Consider the following 12,870-nt stretch of genomic DNA (forward strand, 5'->3'; position numbering starts at 1 on the left):
TTAGTGTGCTTGATTTTTAATTGCCCTTTGAAATGACCCACAAGCTAATTGACTCCACGGCAATTAGGGATGGACAATGTACAGGGGCTCCTTGGGCTTACAAATAAGGTATGGAAACTCACTTAAGACACATTCTCCCATATACCGTAGATTTCGCACTACAGAGCGCACCTGATTAAAAGCCGCTGGCTCTAATTTTAGAAAGAAAATCAATTTTGTACTTGTACAAGCCGCACCAGATTTTAGGCCGCGCCGGATTTTCGGCCGCAGGTGTCCCACGTTGTAATATGAGATATTTACACAGAAAGATATTTACACGTGAGGATTTTTTAACTTTTAATTAAATCCATATGGTAACATAAACAAATACATATTGCAAATGCTTTTTTTCGAACCGTGCCTGTAACGCGGCTACTTTTAAATATACGTTGCGTATACTTTTTTACTGAACAACATTCCAATATCTCCTAACGACTGGTAAAAAATATATATACTGCAGCCTACCAGGAAAAGTTATTGATCGCCTTTAACTTAAAAGCAGCATTCGCTCAGATCTAATGCCACTCGCCCCCACCTTCCCGTTTATCGCAAACCGGTATTTCCCACAAGACGCGGCGAAACCGGGTGTGACGTCATAGCATCCCGCGATGTAGTACAGAAAACAAATATAGTTAAAACACTTCTAACTTTAACTAGAAATTACTAACAAATGAATTACTAAGCGAAAATATTATAAACTAAATAACTGCCATAAAGGCAGCACAATGCTTTTCTTCGAGTGTTTTCCATGTTGATGAGGGTGAGTACAAATGACTGATTTACAATAATTTAATTGTGAAAGTGCGCTTGATTTATCGTACAATTTCATTGGACCTCTGTGAACTACTCATCAATTTTATTGGTCTTCTGTTACGAGGCAAAATGTTTTTGGCGGCATGAAAAAAAATCATGCATTAGCCGCACCGTAGTAAAGGCCGCAGTGTTCAAAGCTGATCAAAATGTGGGAAAAAAGTAGCGGCTTATAATCCGACATCTATGGTACTTCTAAAGCATTTTTCAAGCCAGTGATGTTTCATATGATCATTAATGACTGGAAGCAGTACATGTTCCATTCACTTAATTATGGGTAACAATGATAATTATTCATTGATTTTAATATGAATTGTAGCAAGTACTTTAGAGTGAGATATAGCTCACTATAAAAATACAGAAAGATCAGCTTACAGACTGCTGAATTCTTGCATAACCTGGGGGCTGTCTAAGCAGTGAGATGCTTAAGAGTGGGGATCTTACCCAGGTCTATGTGTACAGATCCTGCCGGTCCTTGATATTCTGAGCAGTTCTTTTTGTATAGTGTAGCAGCTTGACTCCCGTGGAATAAGAGGGTGTGGGTTAATCCCCTCACTGAATACAGTTGGTAAAGGTCAGTGATGCTGAGCGTTTTGACCTCTCTAATGTTTTTTGGTTCGATCAGGCTGGTCAGTATGGAGTTGCCCAGACTCGCCGGAGAGCTATCGTTCTGGCCGCTGCCCCTGGAGAAAAGCTGCCACTCTTCCCAGAACCTTTGCATGTATTTGCTCCAAGAGCCTGCCAGCTCAGTGTTGCAGTGGATGATAAGAAGTTTGTCAGCAACATTACCAGGTAAAATCACGTCATCTGTTTCACATCTCTTTAATCCATGCACCCCCTACCTGCCCACCCATAGGTCATGGTAATGGAATTCCTATTGAATGTGATGAACTTTCTTGCCTATCTGGTAAAGCAGTGAATTCCAGACCCCCATAATTCTCTGAACAAGAAGATTTTTTTTCTGTTTCTTCTACAGACAATATTAATCTATGGCCTTGATTATTGACAGCTCTTTAGGCTCTTGTGATCTTGCATGCATCCATTTAACCTTCCTTGTAGACGTATCTATTCCAAGGTAGTCATATCCAGGTTAGTTAACCTTTCTGTATAACTAAACTTCTCCAGCCCTGACCACATCCTCTGCACTCTCTAATATGTACTCCGCAGAACCTTTGTTCTTTTGGCCATTACAGTTACCCTCTCAAAGATGATGCTGCTGCTTGCTCTTAAATTACCTTTAGTGGTACTCCTCTTTCATTTACTCCTCCAACAAGCCAATTTTTATTCGTCTTGAAGGTGAACATTAAAGGCAGTTCCACTGCACTTCATTAGGTGCGACTTACCCATGCACGCTTTCTCAGGGGGTTAACTGGCAGACATAAAAAAGCAAGGGCAAATGTGTTCTGCTTTTCAATAAGATGGTTGTTCTGATCTTTGGCATCAACACTACTTCTTACACAGTGCCCATAACCCCCGAATTCACTATAGTTTAAAAATCTCAGGCTTGAATACATTTAATATCTGAGATTTAACCTTAGATTTTCATCCCCTCCCACCGCTACCCATCAGTGTCAATAACATTTATGCCATTAACCCACCTCAATTTCCATTCATATAATAACCTTGCATTCTTCTAACCTGCTGACTCTTGTAGCCTTGAACCAGACAGGATAACTTCACTCAACATCACTCGCCCTCATCATTTAATTGTTCCCACAACCTATTGTCTCACTTTCGAGGAGTCTTCATCTTGTGTTCTTGACCGTCATTGCTTATTTATTTATTTTTTTCTTTTTCTTTTTTTTATTTGCAGGTTTTCTTTGCACGTTGTTGTCAGCCCTGTTGGGTTCATTGATTCTATTGTGTTTCTTGTATTTACTGTGATTGCCAGCAAGAAAATTAATCACTCAGGGTTGTATATGATGATGTACAGTGCCTGTACAAAGTATTGGCCCCCTTGGAAATAAGTTTTCATGGTTTTATTGGTGTACTACATTGTATCACAGTGGATTTAATTTGGCTTTTTTGACAATGATCAAACAGAAAAGAATTGTGTCAGTGAAAACAGATCTCTACAAAGTGATTTAAATTAATTACAAATATAAAGCACAAAATAATTGCATAAGTATTCACCCTGCCTTTGTCAGTATTTGACAATAGTTATAGTCTTGAGTCTGTGTGAACGGGTCTCTATCAGCCTTACACATCTGGACACTAATTTCCCCCCATTCTTTACAAAACTTCTCAAGCTCTGTCAGATTGCATGGGGATCGTGAGTAAACTGTCCTTATCAAATCCAACCAGAAATTCTCAATGGGATATTGGTTTGGACTCTGACTCACTCACTCCAGGACAGTAACTTTATTGTTTTTAAAACCATTCCTCTGTAGCTTTGGCTTTATGCTTGGGGTCAGTCTTGCTGGAAAACAAATCTTCCAAGTCACAGTTCTCTTGAAGGCTCCATCAGATTTTCCCTGTATTTTGCTGCATTCATTTTACCCTCTACCTTCACAAGCCTTCAAGGGCCCGCTGTAGTGAAGAATCTCCACAGTATGATGCTGCAATCAGCATGCATCACAGGAGTGGTGTTTTTTTGATAATGTGTGGTGTTTGGCTTATGCAAAACATAGCGTTTAGTCTGATGGCTAAAAAGCCCAACTTTGGTTTCATCAGACCTTGGAACCTTCTTCCAGCTGACTTCAGAGTCTCCCACATGCCTTGCAACAAACTAACCGAGATGTCATGTGAGTTTTTTTTACAGCGGCTTTGTCTTTGCCACTCTCCCATAAACCTGTCTGGTGAAGCACCTGAGCAACAATTGTATGTGCAGTCTCTCCCATCTTAGCCATTGAATCCTGTAACTCCAGAGTTATCAGTGGCGGCCTCCCTCACTAGTCACCTTTTTGCATGATTACTCTGTTTTTGAGGACGGCCTGCTCTAGGCAGACTTACAGCTGTGCCATATTCTTTCCATTTCTTGATTGATTTAACTGTACAGGGGATATTCAGTGATTTGGAAGTGTTCTAGTGTTCAGCTGCTGATTTGTGCTTTTCAATAACCTTTTCACAAAGTTGCTTGGGGTGTTCTTTTGACTTCATAGTGTAGTTTTTGCCAGGATACTGAATCACCAGCAGTTGGATCTTCCAGATCCAGGTATATTTTTACTACGATCAATTGAAGCACCTTGACTGCACACAGGGGATCTCCATTTTACTAATTATGTGACTTGTACTTCGACATGAAGAGTCTTTTTCTGTTGATCAGTCTAAAAAAAGCCAAATTAAATCCACTGTGATTCAGTGTTGTAATATACTAAAACATAAAAACTTCCAAGGGGGTGGTGAGTACTTATTATAGGCACTGTGCAAACTATGATAATTTACTTTGAAATTTAAAAAAAGTAAATGTAATCTTTTAGAAAATGCAGTATATTTGAATTTTTTCCATTCTGCAAATATGTAGCATCACATTATTACCTCCTGGGACTCGTACTGTACGGTTCACTGTCTCTTGGCGGAAGATGATTAACTTTAACTTTGGGTGTTAGTTGCACCTGAGATCTTGTGGTTTGAAAGGTCCAGTACCAGACCATATGATGCAGATACCAAATGAACTGTGGGAGCTTTATCTGATATAATAGCTGATGCGAAATGACATTAGATGAAGGAATTCAAAAAAATTTAATCTTTCACAGGACAAAGTCTGCTCCATACAGAACCATCACTGTAAGAGATACCATGTCTGATCTGCCTGAAATTCGCAATGGGGCATCAGCGTTGGAAATCTCGTACAATGGAGAACCACAGTCCTGGTTTCAGCGGCAGATTCGGGGCACACAATACCAGCCCATTCTGCGGGACCATATCTGTAAGGTAGGAGGGCTTTATACAATCTCAGCCATTCCCTGCAGGATTAATATCACTTAAAGAAGCTTGCAATCCTTGTTGGCCAGACACAAATTGGAAATGAAGTCTGGGTCAACAGCTAAAATCAATTCAGCTTTTTTATCTCCAGATTTTACTTCATCTTCAGTCTTTACCTGTGTGACTAACTCACAAACGTTTTGTGTAATTGTAACTTGCACTGTTGCCTCCCAAGAGTGAAGGTGTGGTTTCAGTTTTAATTTTTGAGCACAAATACGGGCTGATGTCCTGGTACAATGTTGAGGGAGTTCTTTTTGGATAAAACAGAGTCCATGGTGCTAATATTTATTTCTCAACTATAAAACTATTACATTTGTAGGGAGCTCTGAGTGCAAACAAGCTGCTGTATTTGTCATTACACGTTGATGAAGTTTCAAATGTCTTTCCTTGAATGCAAAGGGTATTCTGAAAGATGCTGTAGAAATATTGGTCTGCCTTTAATATATTTTTTTCAAATTTGTATATTCACACAATTATGAAGCCAAGTAATTCTCTGGCTTCATTGACTTCAGTCATTTCTAATGCCAAACTTCTAAAGGCCTCTCCTGATCACAATATGTAAACTGTTCTGATTACTCTCTCTTTCTTCTCCACCACCACCCACTCCCCAACCTAATCCCCCTCTACAGGATATGAGTGCCTTGGTTGCAGGCAGAATGCGTCACATTCCCCTTGCCCCAGGGTCTGACTGGCGTGATCTTCCAAATATTGAGGTGCGACTCTCCGATGGCACCATGACGAAAAAGCTGAGGTACACTCATCGTGACAAAAAGAACGGACATAGCAGCACAGGTGCTGTACGTGGAGTTTGCTCTTGTGCAGAAGGTTAGTGGAGAAAGTAGCAACTGCAGAAACTATCATGGAGATAGTTGTTTCCATATACATTCGTGTACCTTTGTACATAACCACTTTAAGAAAGAAGGAATAAAGAGAGGTGACAATTGATATTATAGTTATGTGGCCTTGCTAAGATCACAACTGGATACTGCTCTTTGGTGCGGAATTTGTGACACTCCGGGAGTATAGTATAAGGATAAAGAGTCAGCCATCTAGTATTGTGATTTGGAGAAATATGTTCTGATGGTGTGAAATTTTAAAATTCTCCACTCAAGTTCTCAAGGTATGGAGCATATGCAAGGAATGAACAGAATTCTAGATTGCTCCTGAACCAGTTACATTGTTCAATTAAAATCTTGGCCAATCCAGTACTTAAATTCCCCTTTCAATAGTAAAGGCTACACAATTATTTGTAATGTTCTTGTGCATGGCTCTGGATTGAATAGCCTGGTCACCCAGGGGTGATTAAAAGGAGACCAATGTGAATCAGATCTCCAAAACGTTAAGTGTCTATGCATGGCCTTACCTAGGAGATTAGATAGAAGCAAGGTTAACAAGAAGTTTTTTTTTGAAATCCAACTAACACCTCATGAACTTAACTTTTTTAGATTTTATATTTGTGGCATCCTTGCTAACATGTGAAAGGTGCAAAGTTTGATCAAATTTATCTTCCAGGAGAATGTGCTTGGATTTAAATTTACCATTAACCTTTTCTTGGCTATCACATTACTGATGTTATTGCTCATTTTAATGGGATTTTTTTAAAAATCACAAATGCTGCGATGACCGTCCCTATGGAGCAGAATAATTCATAGCTGCTGTTTTGGTTTGTAGGTAAGCAATGTGATCCAGCTGACAGACAGTTCAACACACTCATTCCATGGTGTTTGCCCCACACTGGGAACAGGCATAATCACTGGGCTGGCCTGTACGGTCGGCTGGAATGGGATGGATTTTTCAGCACAACGGTCACTAATCCTGAGCCGATGGGGAAACAGGTGAGATGACTCAACAGGATACTAAATGAAATTAATAAACTATTGTTGCCACATTAACTGTGAGGGAGCTACTCAAGGAAGATTTAGAGTTTGGGAAAAGAATAGATGGTGTGTTGAGCTGGGCAGGTTTGTATGTAACAATGAAACTGGTGTTGTTTGGGCTATTGTTTAGGAAGTCCCAGTTTGGAATGACACTGTTATGGTTTATAGACAATAGGTGCAGAAGTAGACCATTTGGCCCTTCGAGCCTGCACTGCCATTTTGAGATCATGGCTGATCAATTACTACCAATACCCGGTTCCTGCCTTGTCCCCATATCCCTTGATTCCCCTATCCACAAAATACCTATCTAGCTCCTTCTTGAAAGCATCCAGAGAATTGGCCTCCACTACCTTCCGAGGCAGTGCATTCCAGACCCCCACAACTCTCTGGGAGAAGAAGTTTTTTCCTTAACTCTGTCCTAAATGACCTACCCCTTATTTCAAACCATGCCCTCTGGTACTGGACTCCCCAGCATCTGGAACATATTTCCTGCCTCTATCTTGTCCAATCCCTTAATAATCTTATATGTTTCAATCAGATCCCCTCTCAATCTCCTTAATTCTAGCGTGTACAAGCCCAGTCTCTCTAACCTCTCTGCGTAAGACAGTCCAGACATCCCAGGAATTAACCTCGTGAATCTACGCTGCACTTCCTCTACAGCCAGGATGTCCTTCCTTAACCCTGGAGACCAAAACTGTACACAATACTCCAGGTGTGGTCTCACCAGGGCTCTGTACAAATGCAAGAGGATTTCCTTGCTTTTGTACTCAATTCCCTTTGTAATAAAGGCCAACATTTCATTAGCCTTCTTCACTCCCTGCTGCACTTGCTCATTCACCTTCAGTGACTGATGAACAAGGACTCCTAGATCTCTTTGTATTTCTCCCTTACCTAACTCTACACCGTTCAGATAATAATCTGCCTTCCTGTTCTTACTCCCAAAGTGGATAACCTCACACTTATTCACATTAAAAGCCATCTGCCAAGTATCTGCCCACTCACCCAGCCTATCCAAGTCACCCTGAATTCTCCTAACATCCTCATCACGTCACACTGCCACCCAGCTTAGTATCAGCAGCAAATTTGTTGATGTTATTTTCTATGCCTTCATCCAAATCGTTAACATAAATGGTAAACAGCTGTGGTCCCAATACCGAGCCCTGTGGCACCCCACTAGTCACCACCTGCCATTCCGAGAAACACCCATTCACCGCTATCCTTTGCTTTCTATCTGCCAACCAGTTTTCTATCCATGTCAATGCCTTCCCCCCGATGCCCTGAGCTTTGATTTTACCCACCAATCTCCTATGTGGGACCTTATCAAATGCCTTCTGAAAATCGAGGTACACTACATCCACTGGATCTCCCCCGTCTAACTTCCTGGTTACATCCTCGAAAAACTCCAACAGATTAGTCAAGCATGATTTACCCTTGGTAAATCCATGCTGGCTCGGCCCAATCCTTTATTTACATCACACTAGCTAATTTGTTAGACCTAATTCACAATGGCATCAGCCTCCTCTTGAACACTTTGTGATCTCCGGTTTGACTTTTTTTTTTGTTGCCTGTCCATTTTTTGCAGATAAATGTATTGAACTGCCTTGCTGGGTAAAGCCAGGAGCCATTGTAAAGACCAGAAAATTCTTGAATTTGTTGTCCGACATTGTTGTAGTTGGAATGCGAGTTCGGGGGGGGGGGGGGGGGCAATAACTAGTATAGTAGTCTATTTGATGTCAGCTGCCTCCTGCTAAAATGTGGGGGACTGTTGCTAGAAAGGGAATAGGCTCAGCTATTTATTCCTCTCCATAGATGCTGCCTGGCTTCCTGAGCTCTTCCAGTATTTTGTGTGTGTTAACTCAAGATTTCCAGCATCTACAGAATTCTCATGTTAAGGCAGCAATTTATCCCTTTTATCTAAAATCCATTAATAATTTTAAATATCAAAAATCCATCATTCTTTGATTCGACAGATGATGTGTAACTTTTTGGTGAAAAGTTTACTGTTTGGGCTCTCATGCTAAAGATTGCTGGGAGATTATTTTACAAGCACAAAGCAACCTCATGAGGGTCAATCAGAAAGGACATGTAGAAATAGTATTTACTAAGATATCTAATGTTGCAATTTTTTAGGGTCGTGTTCTGCATCCTGAGCAGCACCGTGTGGTGAGTGTGCGAGAGTGTGCACGTTCCCAGGGATTCCCAGATACGTACAGGCTTTTTGGGAACGTCTTAGACAAACACAGACAGGTGTGTGTTGCTGTTTCTTTCTTTCATTCATTCTGTCTGTTTGAAAAAGACCATAAGACATAGCAGAATTAGGCCATCTGGCCCATCGAGTCTGCTCCGCCATTCAATCATGGCTGATCCTTTTTTTCTATCTCCTCCTCAACCTCAATTCCCGGCCTTCTCCCTGTAATCTTTGACGCCATGACCAAACAAGAACCTATCAATTTCTGCCTTAAATACACCCAACAACTTGGCCTCCACAGCTGCACGTGGCAACAAATTCCACAAATTTACCACCCTTTGGCTAAAGGAATTTCTCCACATTTTGAAAGGGCATCCCTCTAGTCCTAGACTCTCCCACCATGGGGAACATCCTTTCCACATCTACTCTGTCTAGTCCTTTCAACATTCGAAAGATTTCAATGAGATTCTCCCCCACCCCCACCAGTGCCTTATAAAAGCCTCAGCATCACATTCTTGCTCTTGTATTCTAGACCTCGAAATGAATGGACCTAATGGCCTTCCTCACCACTGACCTAACCTGCAAGTTAACCTTCAGAGTGTTCTGCACAAGGATTCCCAAGTCCCTCTGCATCTCAGATTCCTGGATTTTCTCCCCGTTTACAAAATTGTCCACTCATTTATTTCTAGTACCAAAGTATATGACCATGCATTTTCCAACATTTCATTTGCCACTTTCTTGCCCATTCTCCTGTCTTAAGTCCTTCTGCATCCTACCTGTTTCCGCAACACTACCTACCCCTACCAATCTTCATATCATCTTCAAACCTGGCAACAAAGCTATCTATTCCATCATCTAAAAACATTTGTATACAGCATAAAAATTGGTCCTAACACCAACCTCTGCGGAACACCTCTAGTCACGGGCAGCCAACCAGAAAAGGAAACTTTTATTCCCACTCGCTGCCTCCTACCAATCAGCCAGTGCTCTAACCATGCCAGTAACTTTCCTGTAATACCATGGGCTCTTGGTAAGCAGCCTCGTGTGTGGCACCTTGTCAGAGGCCTTCTCAAAGTACAAATATACAACATCCACTGCTTCTCCTTTATCTATCCTACTTGTAATCTCCTCAAAGAATCTTATTAAGTTTGTCAGGCAGGATTTTCCCTGAAAGAACCATGCTGACTTTGTCCTATCTTGTCCTGTGTCACTAATACTCCATCACTTCACCCTTAACAATTGACTCTAACACCTTCCCAACCAGAGGTCAGGCTAACTGGTTTATAATTTCCTTCTTGTTGTTTTCCTCCTTTTATGTCCAGATAATTTATGTACCTTTAGGTCTTTCAGTTTTTTTGAGCACCTTCCCTCTTGTAACAGTAACTGCACCCACTTCTCTTCCTTCACACACTACAGTATCAGGCACACTGCTAGTGTCTTCCACAGTGAAGACTGACAAAAAAATACTCATTTAGTTCAGCAGCCATCTCCTTGTCCCCATTATTTCTCCTGCCTCATTTTTTAATGGTCCTATATCCACTTTGATATTATTTTGCTAGCTTGCTTTTTATATTTCATCTTTTCCCTTCTAATGATTTTTTTAAAGTTGTTGTCTGTAGGTTTTTAAAAACTTCCCAATCCTCTATCTTCCCACTAATTTTTGCTTTGTTGTATGCCCTTTCTTTTGCTTTTACAATAGCTTTGACTTCGCTTGTCAGCCACAGTTATATTGTTTTACCATTTGAGTATTTCATTTTTGGAATACACATGCCCTGCACCTTCCTCATTTTTCCCAGAAACGCTTGCCATTGCTGCTCTGCTGACATCCCTGCCAGCAGCTCTTTCCAATTTACTTTGGCCAACTCCTCTCTCATACCACTGGAATTTCCCTTTCTCCACTGAAATATTGCTACATCAGACTTTACTTTCTCCCTATCAAATTTAATGTTCAACACAATCATATTGTGATCACTGGTTCCTAAGGGTTCTTTTATCTTAAGTTCCCTGATGGCCTCCGGTTCATAACACCCAATCCAGTATAGCTGATCCCCTAGTAGGCTCATCGCTTAAGCATTCAACAAACTCACTCTTGCGATCCATTACCAACGTGGTTTTCCAAATCGGCCTGCATTTTAAAATCTCTCATGACATTGCCCTTTTGAGTCACTTTTGGTTCACTGGTGAACCAAAAGGTGGATGTGTTAAATAACCATGACATTCTTCGCCTGGCAGATCTGTTGAAATACTGTTTACTTAAGAGTCTTGTTTTACTGACACCTCTTTCAGAAATTTCCTCACCAAGGTCCAAAATAATTACTGCTTTTAATATTGACAGGTTGGCAATGCAGTACCACCTCCTCTGGCTAAAGCTATCGGACTGGAAATAAAAATCTGTGCACTTGAAAGGAAGAAAGGGAACACAGGTAAATGAGGTGGAATTTGAAAATGTACAACTATTTTATAATTTGCCTTCAAATCCTTTTGGGCTTCTATTCTCTATTTATTAATATTTGGAAACTGCTGCTGGCAAGACCAGCATTTATTTCGTAGTCATGACTGCCATTGAGGAAGTGACTGTGAGCTGTCTGCTTGCTGAATATAGTCCAGGACTTGAAGTGCAGCAATGATCTAGGACCAGGATACATTTCTGAATCAGGATGGTGTTTGGGGTGCTAATCAATTGTGTCAGAATTGGACTACTGACCCATTAGATAAAATAATAAAAAAATTGTTATGGTAAAAGCTGTATAGATCTCCAGCAAGGTTTCGTGGGTTGAACTTTTACCTTTGGTAAGTGGAAGAGGTTTTCTTCCTATTTCTGGTTCATCACATCCTTTAGTATCATTGGAAAAATACATTAAGTACCATCGTCATGATGGTTATTGCCAAGGGGATTGTGGTGAGCCATCTTGAGTCCTTGTAGTTTTGCAATGAATCTTTGGCCAGGGCTGAGAGTAGGATTTATGGAAATAGCTCTAGCTGAAATGAAGTTGTGTGTAACTAGGGAGGAATAATTTTTATCAAGTTCTGACTTCTGAATCAGGTACTTGGAACCCTAGTATTAAACATACAGCTCCATTCAAAAACCACAGCAGACAAATCTTTGGTAATGTGTGAATGTTATTTATCCAATGACATTGGTTAATCAATGTAATCTAGAGGAATTCATGTGGAATCTTCTGCCTGGGTGCTAACTCAACAACCATTCAGGACTGTGAGTTTCTGCACTATTGACATTTTAGGACTATCAGTAACAAAGTAACTGTACAGACTTCTACAAATACACCCTAAAGTTTCACGGATGTTGCCTTTGTCTCTATAGTCAGGTTCTGGTTTCCTGCAGTGCCATGGAAAACTGATCCTACTTCCCTTCAGTATTACTTGCTATTCAGAAATATCTTCTATAAATGTGTGTCACGTCAGAAGTTGTACTTTTGAAATAGGATTTCTCATTTAAATATTGAAGCATAACGCTGGATTACAAAATTCAATACCCTGCTACTCTTCCAACAGAGACCATCAAACTCGAGACTATGGACACAAGCGACTGATTGATCTTCAACTTGAGATCTTCGTGCACTACATTCGAGGGCAGGAGGAAGGAAAGATGGGATTCCTGTGACTGTTCAAATGAACCAATGTCCCTTTTTAACTGGCTGATGTGAAGCAGCCACTGGAGATGTAATATTGTTTTTAGTTCATGAATATTTTCTCTTGATTGTGCAGTGCTGTCATGCATTGTGGATTTTAATGTGGTTTTTAAATGCACATTATTTGAATAATTGCCCACTTTCTGCAGTGGTAATTCATATGTTTAATAAACTTGTAGTTTTATATGTTGTAATATTTCAATAAATATCTTGAGTGGAATGATGTGGTGAGTACCTATTCAGTTTGATTGTTCTTTTGTTCCCCATTTGGTCTCAAGTAACAGTTGCCAGTAAGTAGTTACCTAGTTATTTATGATGCAAATATTTAAACATCTCTAAATGCCTCTTAGTGACTTGATGGGAACTTAGCCACAATGGATCA

General features: G+C 40.5%; 1 protein-coding gene across 1 annotated transcript in view; it reads left to right on the forward strand.

The window, feature by feature from the left end:
* Positions 1-12,711, forward strand: part of dnmt1 (DNA (cytosine-5-)-methyltransferase 1) — a 76,010-nt gene extending 63,299 nt beyond the window's left edge. The window contains exons 28-34 of the mRNA XM_073069390.1: positions 1,475-1,641; positions 4,545-4,722; positions 5,403-5,598; positions 6,445-6,608; positions 8,781-8,897; positions 11,174-11,261; positions 12,352-12,711. Of these exons, the coding sequence (XP_072925491.1) occupies positions 1,475-1,641; positions 4,545-4,722; positions 5,403-5,598; positions 6,445-6,608; positions 8,781-8,897; positions 11,174-11,261; positions 12,352-12,389 (948 nt within the window). The 3' untranslated portion in view covers positions 12,390-12,711. The remainder of the gene's footprint in view (positions 1-1,474; positions 1,642-4,544; positions 4,723-5,402; positions 5,599-6,444; positions 6,609-8,780; positions 8,898-11,173; positions 11,262-12,351) is intronic.
* Positions 12,712-12,870: the final 159 nt, after the last annotated feature.

The sequence above is a fragment of the Hemitrygon akajei genome, chromosome 16 (genome assembly GCF_048418815.1).
Source record: "Hemitrygon akajei chromosome 16, sHemAka1.3, whole genome shotgun sequence".
NCBI lineage: Eukaryota > Metazoa > Chordata > Chondrichthyes > Myliobatiformes > Dasyatidae > Hemitrygon > Hemitrygon akajei.